This window comes from Hippocampus zosterae, chromosome 4, assembly GCF_025434085.1.
Source record: "Hippocampus zosterae strain Florida chromosome 4, ASM2543408v3, whole genome shotgun sequence".
NCBI lineage: Eukaryota > Metazoa > Chordata > Actinopteri > Syngnathiformes > Syngnathidae > Hippocampus > Hippocampus zosterae.
In genome coordinates, this window is record NC_067454.1 from 18,420,782 (window position 1) to 18,433,769 (window position 12,988).

The 12,988-nt window shown below is 43.5% G+C and overlaps 1 protein-coding gene across 1 annotated transcript; it reads left to right on the forward strand.

Moving 5' to 3' along the window:
- The first annotated feature begins 1,483 nt into the window (after positions 1 to 1,483).
- Positions 1,484 to 9,143, forward strand: LOC127599634 (aromatase). The gene is made up of 9 exons (XM_052063720.1): positions 1,484 to 2,556; positions 2,661 to 2,811; positions 3,802 to 3,956; positions 4,021 to 4,203; positions 5,634 to 5,748; positions 5,833 to 5,944; positions 6,016 to 6,178; positions 7,036 to 7,277; positions 8,624 to 9,143. The coding sequence occupies exons 1-9, from the start codon at positions 1,998 to 2,000 to the stop codon at positions 8,879 to 8,881; spliced, it is 1,938 nt and encodes a 645-aa protein (XP_051919680.1). The 5' UTR covers positions 1,484 to 1,997; the 3' UTR covers positions 8,882 to 9,143.
- The last annotated feature ends 3,845 nt before the right edge of the window (positions 9,144 to 12,988 follow it).

Genomic DNA, 12,988 nt, shown 5'->3' on the forward strand with positions numbered 1-12,988 from the left:
CATATCAGGGTCTCCGTACACAGTGGGCCATTTAAACACGGCACATTCTTGGACGAGAGTGGGCGGTGGCTGATTGGTACTCGACATAACAGAGACACTTTTCCTTCTAACAACAAAGACTTTGTCACTCAACTACAGTTACTCTTTCCCGACATTCATCTCATTAACAAAGTCAACAAATTGTGTGCAATTTGGAACTTGAAATGAGAGTGTGGTAAAAAGGTGATCAAGTTCATGATCCATTCATCCATTTTCTGAACAACTTTGTCCTTACGAGGGTTGCGCGAGCCTATCCCACATCTGATTTCGGGCACAAGGCCGACTACACCCTGAACTGGTCTCCAGCCAATCCCAGATAGTTTATGAAATTACATTAAATACAATTCAGTCACAAAAGTACATACATTTGTTTGCCAATTACAAAAAAGACTTCAGACAAACGCACCACAGCTCGTGACTATAGGTGAGAATAGGAATGTCAATCGAGAGCTTTGCCATTGGGCTTAGCTCCTTCTTCACCAATGAAGAGTTCACATCATTGCAGACACAACACTGATCTGTCTGTCAATCTCCCGCTCCATCCTGGCCTTATTTGTGAAAAAGACCCCAAGTTCCTTGAACTCCTCCAACTGGGTCAGGATCTCATTCCCGACCTAGAAAGGGGAACTCCACCCTTTTCTGACTGAGGACCATGGTCTTAGATTTGGAGGTACCTGTAGTGATTTTCATGCCAACCATTTAACACTTGCCTGCGAGCCGCTCCAATGAGTGTTGGAGATCGGGGCTTGATGAAACCAACAGTACGATATCATCTGCAAAAATTAGAGACGTGACACTGAGACCACCACGCTGGACCCGCTCAACTGAGAAATTCTGTCCTTAGCAAAGTGCAACCCTCTTTGGAAATGAATCCGACTTGCTTCTGGCAGTGCGGGCCAAACTCAGACTTTGGTCTTACAGGGACCAAACAACCCATATCAAGGGGTTTGGTACTCCCCACTCCCAAAGCACCTCCCACAGAACTCCCGAGGGATACGGTTGAACACCTTCTCCAGGTGTACAAAACACATGTAGACTTGTTGGGCGAACTCCCATGCACCCATGTGTACCCTGTTGGGCGTGTAGAGCTGGGCCACTGTTCCATGGCCAAGATGAAAGCCACGTTGTTCCTCCTGAATCTGAGATCCGACTTCCTGGTGGGCCCTCCGTTCCAGCACCCCTGAATAGACTTTCTCCAGGGGGGGCTGAGGAATATCATTCCCCTGTAGTCCACCTTCTTAAAAAGGGTGCGCACCACCACAATTTACCAATCCAAAGGCATTGCCCCTAATGTCTATGCAAGCCCCACAACATCCAGAGTCAGAAATCGAGGCAGATCTCATCCACCTCGGGAGCCTTGCCACCACCAAGCTTTCTAACCAGTGATGATTTTTTTTAAATCATTCGAATTAAGCAGGCTTATTAGTAGCATTCGAGCGGCCCAGTGGTCCAGTGGTTAGCGTGTCAACCTCACAGTGCAGAGGTAATGGGCTCGATCCCAGCTCCCTGTGTGGAGTTTGCATGTTTTTCCCGGGACTGCGTGGGTTTTCTTGGGGTGCTCTAGTTTCCTCCCACAATCCTAAAAAAACATGCATGGCATGCTGATTGAACACTTTAAATTGTCCCTAGGTGTGATTGTGAGCGCAAATGGTTGTTTGTCTATATCCGTCCTGCAATTTGCTTGCAACCACTTCAGGGTGTCCCCCGCCTCCTGCCCGAAGACAGCTGGCATAGGCACCAGCACCCCCCGTGACCCTTGTGAGGATAAAGCCGATCGGAAAATGAATTAATTCATCACACTCTTCTATCATTTGTGTCAAATTTACAATTTATTTATTTTCACTTACACAAAATTTTAAGTGGTAGTGCGAATGCTTTTGCGACCTCTGGATTTTGATAGATTGTGCAGATGTCATCTACATTCTGCCGTGAGTTTATAATCGCAAGATACAACCAGAATGAGTGTCATGCGAAACTTTCCCTCCCTCGCTGCTCAGTCAGTGACTCAAGCAGGTGTTCGCTTGAGAGTTTTCCAAGCAGAATCCTTTGATGTTCAAAGCAAGAGTGCAACGCCTTCTTCTCATCAGCCAAATGTCAAATACGGCACTGGAGTGTATGCTCAGGGACACCGGCCTCAGGCCTCAATCCAAGCGTCAAGGTTACGAGTATATTGTTTACCTTTTTCCCCCCATGTGTTGTGGCTTTTGCGTTGCCCTGACCTGGCTCATAACCAACGTCGACAGCCAATAAAGAAGAAGCACTTGTGCTTGCGCAGCTTTCATCGCAGAGTTTGCATCCTGCGTTTTTCAATCCAGCTTCTTATGGAGCTGATCTCTGCTTGTGAACGGACCATGACTGTGGTTGACTTTGAGGCGATAGTGTCTAAACTGGCGCCCGCGTCCCAGAATGCAACCGTGGGAGCAGCAGTTGGGATTTCACTGGCAACCAGAATTCTGCTTTTACTCGTCTGTCTACTGCTGGTGGCTCGGGGACACATGGACAAGCGACGCGTACCAGGTGGGTCATCTCGAATAAACTCTCAAGATGAATCGTGTCTTTCTCAGTCAGTTGTCAGAAGAGGAAGTTCATTGACTGTTTTTTTTAACGTTTCTTTTCTACAGGTCCATATTTTTGCCTGGGATTGGGGCCGCTTCTTTCATATGTGAGATTTATTTGGACGGGCATCGGCACAGCCAGCAATTATTACAACGACAAGTATGGTGACATTGTCAGAGTTTGGATTGATGGGGAAGAGACTCTCATTCTCAGCAGGTTGGCTCTTTAGCTTAACTTTGAAGAGGGCAATGATTCATATTGTAAAATGTAATAGCATTGCTATTATTTCATGAGAAGATGAGGTGGGGGTGGGGAGGGGTTGGAAATATCTCCAATTGGAAACTTACAATAGGCATGACAAGGGAATGAACCTGTAAGGAGGGTAATTTAATGGAAAGGTATCATATCCAAGCATAAATGATAAACATATGCAGAGATCCATGCAAAAGAATAGAACTAAACAGCATAACATTTCAACAGATGTGATTTGTTTCCTAGAATTGCTAAAGATTTGATGGAACAATTGTTTCATGTTACAACAAAAACATTCATGTTGAGTTCATTCTTACTTATTTCCCTGACCAGCGCCATTGAAAATTTTACATGAATTTCCAACAAAGTGTCATTCAAAATGCAAATCCTTTGCCTAATTGCATCATTGCATACAGCAAGTATCAAACTTTTTATACAAAGTACTACCTTAAAAGAAAAAGTCCATCAATAAGTGTTTGAAAAGAAGTTTTGCACTTCAAAATTACATTATTATACTTAACCACTACGTACACGACAATTGATTTCAACAAATATTGACGTCAGTGTGACATTATGCGGTTTGAATTGCACCCGTGGCAGACCACGTTCTGCGAACTTTGACCACAATTTGAGAATCTCTGGCCTCGACCATATTTAAAAGGTTTGGAGCATTGGGATTTTATATATTGATGTGACATAAGTGAAAAACGCCATAGTTATGCTCCTTCGCAAAAAAAACTCTCCCCAACACCCCTCCCAAAAATATTTTTCTTGCATGGCACTGTACTTGAACCATATGTGTTTTAGGCAGGAAAATGCTGAAAAATATTTCCCCCAGTAATTTCCCGGTTAAGAGCCTACCTTCGGTTTCGTAAATACCCGACTCATTCCCATGAATTCTTGTTTAATCCTGTAATTTCATAACCCTAAAAATTCTATTATTGTTCTCGCCAGAGCATCGGCGGTGCACCACGTTTTAAAGCATGGACACTACACCTCACGGTTTGGGAGCAAATTAGGACTAAGCTGCATCGGCATGAACGAGAGGGGTATTATATTTAACAACAATGTCACCCAGTGGAAAAAGACACGCAGCTATTTCACCAAAGGTAACGATTGCAATTCCACCGGCTCAATGAGAAGGACGCCACCGACCTCCACATTCTGCTGCAGCCTTGACAGGCCGGGGCCTTCAACAGACCTCGGAGGTGTGCGTCTCCTCGACGCAGAAACACCTGGAGAATTTGAGGAAGGCTGCGGGAGGGGATGCATTGACAAACGTGGATGTCCTCAGTCTGCTCCGCTGCACTGTGGTCGACATCTCCAATAGACTCTTCTTGGATGTGCCCTTCAATGGTAAGTGCGCCTGGAACTCCGTTTTTGGAATCTTGCTGGAAAGTAGTTTCACCCTTTTGTGGATAGCGGTTACTACAGTGGACAACTAATCATGTTATCAGGTTACAGGGCGCATCTAAGGGTTAAAGTTATATGGCGAATATAAAATAAGGGCAACTCATATCTTGATCATTTAGATGGCAATGACTACTTCTTCATGACACTTGCGTTTAAAAGAAATAGTGTTTTGGTGAGATTTTGGTATTTTGACAAGAAGAATGACTTTGATGAACTAAAATCATACTTTTATCCACAAGTGAGGCATTGTTTCATAGGTTGGATCCCAGTCAGTATAAATATCTACTGTAGGCTGCATGAAAAAAACATTTTAAAAACCTTTAGTGTAATAGTTTGCATGTTCTACCCATGCCTGCGTGGGTTTTCTCTGGGTACTCTGGTTTCCTCCCACATTCCAAAAACATGCGTGGGAGGCTGATTGAATACTCTAAATTGTCCCGAGGTGTGAGTGTGAGGGTGCAAATGGTTGTTCGTCTATGCATGTGCTGCGATTGACCGGCAACTGGTTCAGGTTGTCCCCGGCCCACTGCCCGAAGACGGCTGGGATAGGCTCCAGCACACCCCGCCACCCTTGTGAGGATAAGCAGATCGAAAAATGGATGGATCTTTCACTATATCCTGAAATATGATAGATAACATTCACTTAGAGTATATTGACATGCAGATGACCCAGTGTAGTTGTCAGCAACTCAAATATCCCTGAGTTTGGTTGTATTTATTCTCATTGTAAAGTCTCCTATGCAGAAATAGCCGCGCTTAAAGTCTCACCGCCAAATATGTATTGGTGATTTCAAATTTTAGACATTCATATTGGAGGCAAACCTGACTGACAGATAGGGGGTGGCCCACTGAAATACACGTCTTGCGTAACGGTTAAGACAAGCAGCTTCATACAAATCCTGTGAGTTGCACAATTCTCATGTGTTGCCCTGCAGACTGGATAAGAGCGGATAAATGATCGTACCTGCTCATTACACATCATAATCACAATAAAGGCGTGCAATTGTTCCAGCACGTTCACAAATTCATGCATGTCTCAAAACGAATATGATTTATTTTACTGTCTTGTGTAAATGCGACACTGTTGCCTTATCCTGGCACTCACAGATTCCCCAGGTGCATTGCAACAACTTCATTTCAGATTTCTCGAGTGGCATTAACACGAAAGACAGCTTGAGTGACAAAGACGGACTTGTCAAAGAAGCTAAGAAAGCAACTCTTAAAATTAAAAATTAAAGAACAATTGCAAATTGAGTGCAATATGAGAGGAACAAACTCATTTAGCAATAAAGAAGCAATCGATTTTATTTTATTGATTTTAATACTTGCTATCTAGCTTAACCAAGCTTTTCTAACGATGCATTTCTGTCCAGAAAAAGAGCTGATGCAGAAGATTTTGAAGTATTTCGAGACATGGCAGAGCGTCCTGATCAAACCAGATGTTTACTTTAAACTTGACTGGATTTACCAAAGGCACAAGACGGCAGCGTGAGTCCCATGATTGGAATAGACCCCATAAAATCCACCCCCCACTCCCCCAATTCTCTGCTCACGTGATCGTTTACTTTGCAGCCAGGCGCTCCAAGATGCCATCGAGGGCCTTGTGGAACATAAAAGAAGAGAAATGGAGCAGGCGGATAAACTGGACAACATCAACTTCACTGCTGAGCTCATATTCGCACAGGTTGGACAAAAACAACAGACTCCTCCGCCTCACAAGGATAAAATGGTATGACTGTTCCCATTTGGTTCTAGAATTGCGGCGAAATTTCTGCTGAGAACGTGATTCAGTGTGTGCTGGAGATGGTGATCGCCGCACCAGACACTCTATCGGTCAGCCTCTTCTTCATGCTGCTGCTTCTCAAACAGCATCCACGCGTGGAGCTGCAGCTCCTCCAGGAAATAGACAGTGCCAAGGGTGAGGATTTGCAGGAAATGTTATGACAACATGCAGAGGAGGCCGGTTACAGATATCCATCCGGCCCTCCCTCACTCCATTCTTCCCTGACTCCCTCTCTCTAGATAGATAGAAAGAAAGAACAGCATGGTGGTCAACTGGTTAGCACCTCTGCCGAACAGTGAAGGCCTTTCTGTGTGGAGTTTGCATGTTCTCCCCGTGCCTGTGTGGGGTTTCTCCAGGTGCTCCGGTTTCCTCCCACATTCCCCCCAAAAAAACGCAAACATGCATGGCAGGTTAATTGGGCTCTAAATGTGATTGTGAGCGCGAGTGGTTGTTTGTCTATGCGTGACCTGCGATTGGCTGGCAACCAGTTCCTACTGCCCGATGATAGCTGGGTTAGGCTCCAGCACACTCTCAACCCTCGCGAGGATAAACAGATCAAATATAGGGACAAGACAAGGGACAATTAGAGGGTTCCATTAACCTGCCATGTGTGTTTTGGAATGTGTGAGCAAACCTCAAATTACTTGGTCAGAACAACTAACAAAATAAGTCTCTGTAACGAACTGCACACGTTAATACATTTAATGATCAGCATCCCTGATGAGTATGATTTATTTTATTTAGTTTTATTGTCATTGTATTTTATAAATATTGATTCTAAATTGCTCGAAAATATACATGCGGCTAAGTTGTGTGATACTAGTTTTCATTTTTATATATTTAATTTTTTTTTGTACAGCTGCAACATGATTTTGATGGTATGAAGAGGTGGATTAAGTTCACTGACGGAACCCAAGTATCAAATGAAAGGACCTCACTGCCAAAATGACAAAATAGCAGTTTTTAACAGAGGGTGAATTATTTTCTTTTAGGTGACCGACCCCTGAAAAACGACGACCTTAACAAGCTGCAAGTTCTGGAGAGCTTCATCAATGAATGCTTGCGTTACCACCCAGTGGTAGACTTCACCATGCGGCGTGCACTGTCTGACGATGTCATTGATGGCTACAGGGTCCCAAAGGGCACAAATATCATTCTGAACACCGGTCGAATGCATCGCACAGAGTTCTTCCCCAAACCCAACGAATTGAATCTAAAAAACTTTGAAAAGAATGTAAGTAGATATTTTCCTTGAAGTACAGTAAAATGTGTTAAGAGGAACAAAACCCATCTTAGAATCTGCAGTTTCAGAAGCGATATTCACACCGTGTTTTGCTTTTACCTTTCTTTTTCTTAATTCTGTTCATGGGATTCATATTTTGGTCCAACATCTCATAAATTATTCAAACACAGTAATGTTATTACCTGGCAACCGATTCAGGGTGTCCCCCGCCTACTGCCCGGCGACAGCTGGGATAGGCTCCAGCATCCCCCGCGACCCTAGTGAGGATCAAGCGGCTCGGAAGATGTTATTACTTGAGTGCCATCTTGTGGTATTATGGTGCCAAGAAGCTGTTGAAGTGAGTTGAGCACTTCATTTAGACCAAATTAGTACTTTGCTGCGATCTCGTACCATCTTGGTGCCCAAGGTACAAGATCACTTATGTTAGGGATGAATTATACCAAATTATAATATTTTCAGATTTTATTTTTTTTTTTGAGGGGTGGGGGGGTTGCTGTGGGGCAAGTTCAACATGTTTCCTCTACTACAGTGAAAGTGAGGGAGAGATTCGCCAATTTTCCCAGTGCATTTCAATGCTTCTTCCGAGAAATATTCCTCATGTTCTGAGCCTGCTTCGTGCGTTATCTCAAAATGTCTGAAAATTTAAATTAGCCAAAATCTGCGGCAAGATTGCTGGGCCTCCTATAAAAAGTTTAGAATTGCCTAGAGATGCCACAAGATGGCGGAAAATCACAATTTTCTCTGAGAAAAGGCTGTGACCTGGCTAAAATGAAGCTTCTCTCATCAGTTCAATATACCGTAGTTGTGTGGCGCCACCATGTGGGCAGATGTCACCAAAATAATATTCTTACATCCAATTGACAATATGCTGGCTTAACTGAAATTGGTTTCCTGGCTAAAAGCTTTATAATTGCCTAAAGATGCCACAAGATGGTGGGAAATCACTACTTTCCTTGAATGAAGCTCCTCACCTCACTTGCACTGAGCTCCTTAACACTAAGATGGCAACAAAGCACAACTAGTGTCTAGATGAAGCTCCTTAACTGACTTCAACATAATTCCTTCGTACCAGCACGCTGCAAGATGGCATCAAAGCACTATGTCTGTCTAAAATAAACTCCTCAGCTCACATCAAATTAGTTCCTGTGCATCAAGAGGCAACAAGATGATGGCAAAGCACTACTTTTGTCTAAATAAAATGCCTCATATTTTTATACATGGAAGATTTAAAGAAAAAATGCATCTGTACGAGCCAAACAGTTGACATGTGAACGTTCACTGGAAAGAAGACTGGATGGAATGGTTTGATAACTTTCTAAGTGTCTTTCCTTCTCCAGGCTCCGCGCCGTTACTTCCAGCCTTTCGGATCCGGTCCTCGAGCCTGCGTGGGCAAACATGTTGCTTTGGTCATGATGAAATCAATCTTGGTGACGCTGCTCTCCCAGTATTCCGTGTGCCCTCACGAGGGTTTGACTTTGGACTGCATCCCGCAGACCAACAACCTCTCCCAGCAGCCTGTGGCGCACCAGCACGACAGCCAAAGTCTCACCATGACATTCTTACCCAGAAAGAGAGGACACTGGGATCCTCTTTGAGGCTTTTTGTTTGGCTTCTCTCTTCCCAGACATTTATATCGTGACCACATACGTACAATACAATACTGCTTTCCTATTTATTGGGTACACATTATTCATGATATAAACAATTGCCAAATGAATGCATTAGATACAGTGAGCTACTTTGTGTTTTGCTGTTGTATGGCTGTACAGGGCTTATTTGCGTGTGTATTGAATTCACTACATCATACATTAAACTGTATTTTATTATTATTATATTTTTCACTTTCAATAAATTATTGCTGAGATTGTGGCAATATTTTGCGTCGTGTTGTGCAACATTGTCGCCGTCTGTCGATGATCGATGTCAGGAATGGGGAAAATTAGCACTCTTGTGAAGGAGGCAATCCAACAGAAGTGTTCTCATTCTGTTGAACATAAAGTTGTCTTTCCTTATAGTGGCCAGAAGAGGTCACTGTCTTGTTCTACTTCTCCTTTCGGCTTGTCCCTTTTCAGGGGTTGCCACAGCGAGTCATTCATTTCCATCTTTCCCTGTTCCCTGCATCCTCTACTCTGACTCCAACTCCCCGCATGTCTTCCCTCACGGCATCCATGAATCTCCTCTTTGGCCTTCCTCTCTGTCTCCTACCTGGTAGCTCCATCTCTAACATTCTCCTACCAATGTACATACAATACAATACAATACATGCTGATTTATATAGCGCTTTCACAACAGCGGCAGCTGTAACAAAGCGCTTTACAAAACAGTTAACATAAAGTAAAATAATAAACACAACACATAACATAAAACACGGACAGTCGTGCAGTCCTAACAACTTTTCCGTCACACGCTTTGTTGTTTGAAGCAGTTTGAGATGAAAGAGGAGAGAATCAAAGTGTCCTTTAACCAGTGGATCAGAGACGTCTCCACTGTCTCTCCTCTGTGCATGTCCAAACCATCTCAGTCTGGCCTCTCTAACCTTTTCTCCAAACGTTCCTGTCTGAGTTGTCCCTCTGATGACCTCATTTCTGATCCTGTCCATCCATGTCACTACTAAGGAGAATCTCAGCATCTTTAACTCAGCCCCCTCTAACTCTGCCTTGTGTCTTTTGCCTATTGCTAGTGTCTCTAGACCAGTGGTCCTCAACTAGAAATGCTGTCAGTCCACTTTTTTTTTTTTAATAAGACCAAGGTCCGGTCCCATGCACAGCGGTCATGGGGGGCAGGGCAATATGCCCATTTAGTATGGGCAAGCTAAGCTTATACAAATCAACACTCCTCACAACCAACCAATAATGGGGTGCATGAAAATAACAATTATTCACTTTGCCAGTACACAGCAAATAATGAGGGGTATTGTGTTGAGGCACAGGAACTCTTTTATTTTGTTAAGTTGTGCCTGCTTAATAACAGAAATAGCCCTTTTAGGGAAATAAGACATTTTTATTTTAACTTTGTTAAACAGTAGTTGTCTGTTTCCCCCTTAATTTAACAAAAGCAAAACAAAATACTCATTTTACCAAAATAAATACTAAAAATGAAAACAAAAATATCCTTTTCATTTGTACAATTCCCCTTTTCACATCCCTTCTGAAATAACTTAAAAAATATATCAGAAGAGGAGTTAAGAACCATTTTAAATACTGACACAAGGGAGCACAGGTATGTGCAGTGCTGTTCTTCCACTAAAGGTTAATGCAATGTCTGAGGCATGCAAATATTATTTGAGGACGCCATTGGGATGTTCATTTACCATGTTGCAGTGTTCTGCTATTAAACAGCTGCAAAGTAGACGGCAGCAGAACTGCACACAATCGAAACCTCCCGCGATTCGTTTTGTCTAATTGTCTGTGTGCGGCTTTCCTTGGCTGAAGCTGTGAGCACACTGTGGCGTCGCGCATGCATCTGTTTCCTGACACAATCCATTTTGAATGCGTGCTGACGCCAATGTATGGACACACCTTAAGTTCAGAGGAGCCAATCAGCGCATCGTTATCCCCGACATGCCCTGCTCAGGGATGGTCTCGAGTGAGTCAAATATTATATACACAAAGTCGCGCTGCCGCGGTCCTCTGCATTACATCTGTTCGTGCACGCAAAGAATACAACCGTTAATTTTAACAAGCGATCGCGGTAATGCGCAGATTATAGTCCACAAATATAAAATGTATAACGTAAAAATCAATTTATAAATTATTTTATACAATTTATAGAGGGTCCGGACAGAGGAGGTCCGGGCAGAGGAGGTCGGCGGTCCGGTCGTGGATCGCGGTCCGCCAGTTGAGGAAGAGGGCTCTAGACCATACATTATGGCTGGTCTCACAACTGTTCTGTAAACCTTTCCCTTCACCTTAGCTGACACTCTTCTATGACAAATCGCTCCTGACACTTTTCTACAGCTGTTCCATCCTGCCTGGACTCTACTCTTCACTTCTCTTCCACAGTCTCCGTCACTCTGCACTGTTGATCCTAGGTACTTAAATTCCTGTACCTTCGCCACCTCTGCTCCCTGTAACCTCACCGTTCCACTGGTCTCCCTTTCATTTATGCACATGTACTCTGTCTTACTATGACTATGACTGACATTCATTCCTCTTCTCTCTCTCTCTCTCTCTCTCTCTCTCTCTCTCTCTCTCTCTCTCTCTCTCTCTCTCTCTCTCTCTCTCTCTCTCTAGTGCGAACCTCCACCTTTCTAGGTTTTCTTGTAGTTGCTGCCTACTCTCACTACAGATCACAACGTCATCTGCAAACATCATAGTCCAGGGAGACTCCTGTCTGACCTCATCTGTCATCTGTCAATCTGTGCATCACCAAAGAAGCCTTAACATGCATTCCAGTGATTTGAATTGATGTTCATAATGTTCCACTCAATTCTACACAGAAACGTTTTTGATAAATCCGGTGTGATGTCTTTAAATACAACGAAGACACAATTTTTATACCTAAATGTGAATGTCGGCAATTTTTTTTTTTTCCACCACGGCTTTTCCACTTTTGGCCTTCTAGTACAATTACTGTGCTGCAATAGTAACACTCCTAGGACAAAGTAGTAGGCACATGTAGCCTCACAGGGTTTACTACTAGCAAGAATATCCCCACAAGATGTTTTGCTTCACTCGTAACGTGCGGTTGCCTTAGTCGAGTGAAGAAATATCAGTCGCGCCCCCAAAAAAAAGTTCCAAGTAAAACAGTTTTTCTACTCGTGCACCCTTGGCTTTCTACTACTCTGAAGACAAAGAGTGTTCTAGTGGATGGACCCTAAAATCTTGACAAATAAATGAAACTGCTTTTCAGAGCATACTTGGCCAAAAAGCTTCTGTTTTTATGGCGTTGCTTTCATCCGTGTTGGACTGCCTGTTTGGGTGTGTTTTTATTTTGAGTTTGTTTCCTGTGTTTCATCGTTTTTACAAGTTTCCGGCATTTGTTATTTTGCTCTGAGGTGTATGTTCACTGATGTTATTTTTCTTTGTTGGCTTTACTATGTGCTTGGCTTTGGTCTCTCTGCTTTGGGAGTCGGGACGTCTCCTGCGTGGACAAACAATGAACTGTGCTCCGTGATGTTTGGCGATCGCGGTATTTGTGTCGCTGTCTGCCAGACTACGAAGCGTGTGTATTGTTAGCCAAGCATTGTGATAAATTCTCTGTGGTTTACAGTTCTTGTTTGTGCCTTCAAAGGACAGTTCTAACTTCTTGTGATTGAAATGACTGTTGAATGAGAATTTAGACGCACAAAGTTACTTTGTGTCTTTCTGAGAAATTCAAGTTCAGTTTGATCGTGACAGACAGATAGGACGTAGGCTAGCTCTCAGCACGAGTGTGCACCTTCCTCCCTTTGCAGCCATGGCCCGCAATTGCGCCTGGATCACGGACAAATGTGTTCTGTGCTGGAAGGGGTAATGGAATCTCCAGAAATGTTCGCCTGGGGGCTCAGATGATGATTTTATCCTTCCAAAAGACCCCCAATCTGATCGCTCATGAGGAACTAAGAGGAAGTCCTCATACCAGGTGCATCGGAAACAAGTGGCTGACTACTCGGATTGTGTTGTGATTACATTTTAGCCCGCAGCGGTTGGTTCATAGTTCCTTTTAGATGGCACAAGATGGCTACAATCACTGGTTTTGTCCAAATTAAGCTCCTCAACTCA

What these genes read in the sequence shown, in the direction of transcription:
- LOC127599634 (XM_052063720.1), top strand. Translation starts at nt 1,998, where the DNA reads ATGAGTGTCATGCGAAACTTTCCCTCCCTCGCTGCTCAGTCAGTGACT. An exon ending in GGACAAGCGACGCGTACCAG is followed by an intron (nt 2,557 to 2,660) that starts GTGGGTCATCTC and finishes TCTTTTCTACAG; the next exon opens with GTCCATATTTTTGCCTGGGA. An exon ending in TAAAAAACTTTGAAAAGAAT is followed by an intron (nt 7,278 to 8,623) that starts GTAAGTAGATAT and finishes TTCCTTCTCCAG; the next exon opens with GCTCCGCGCCGTTACTTCCA.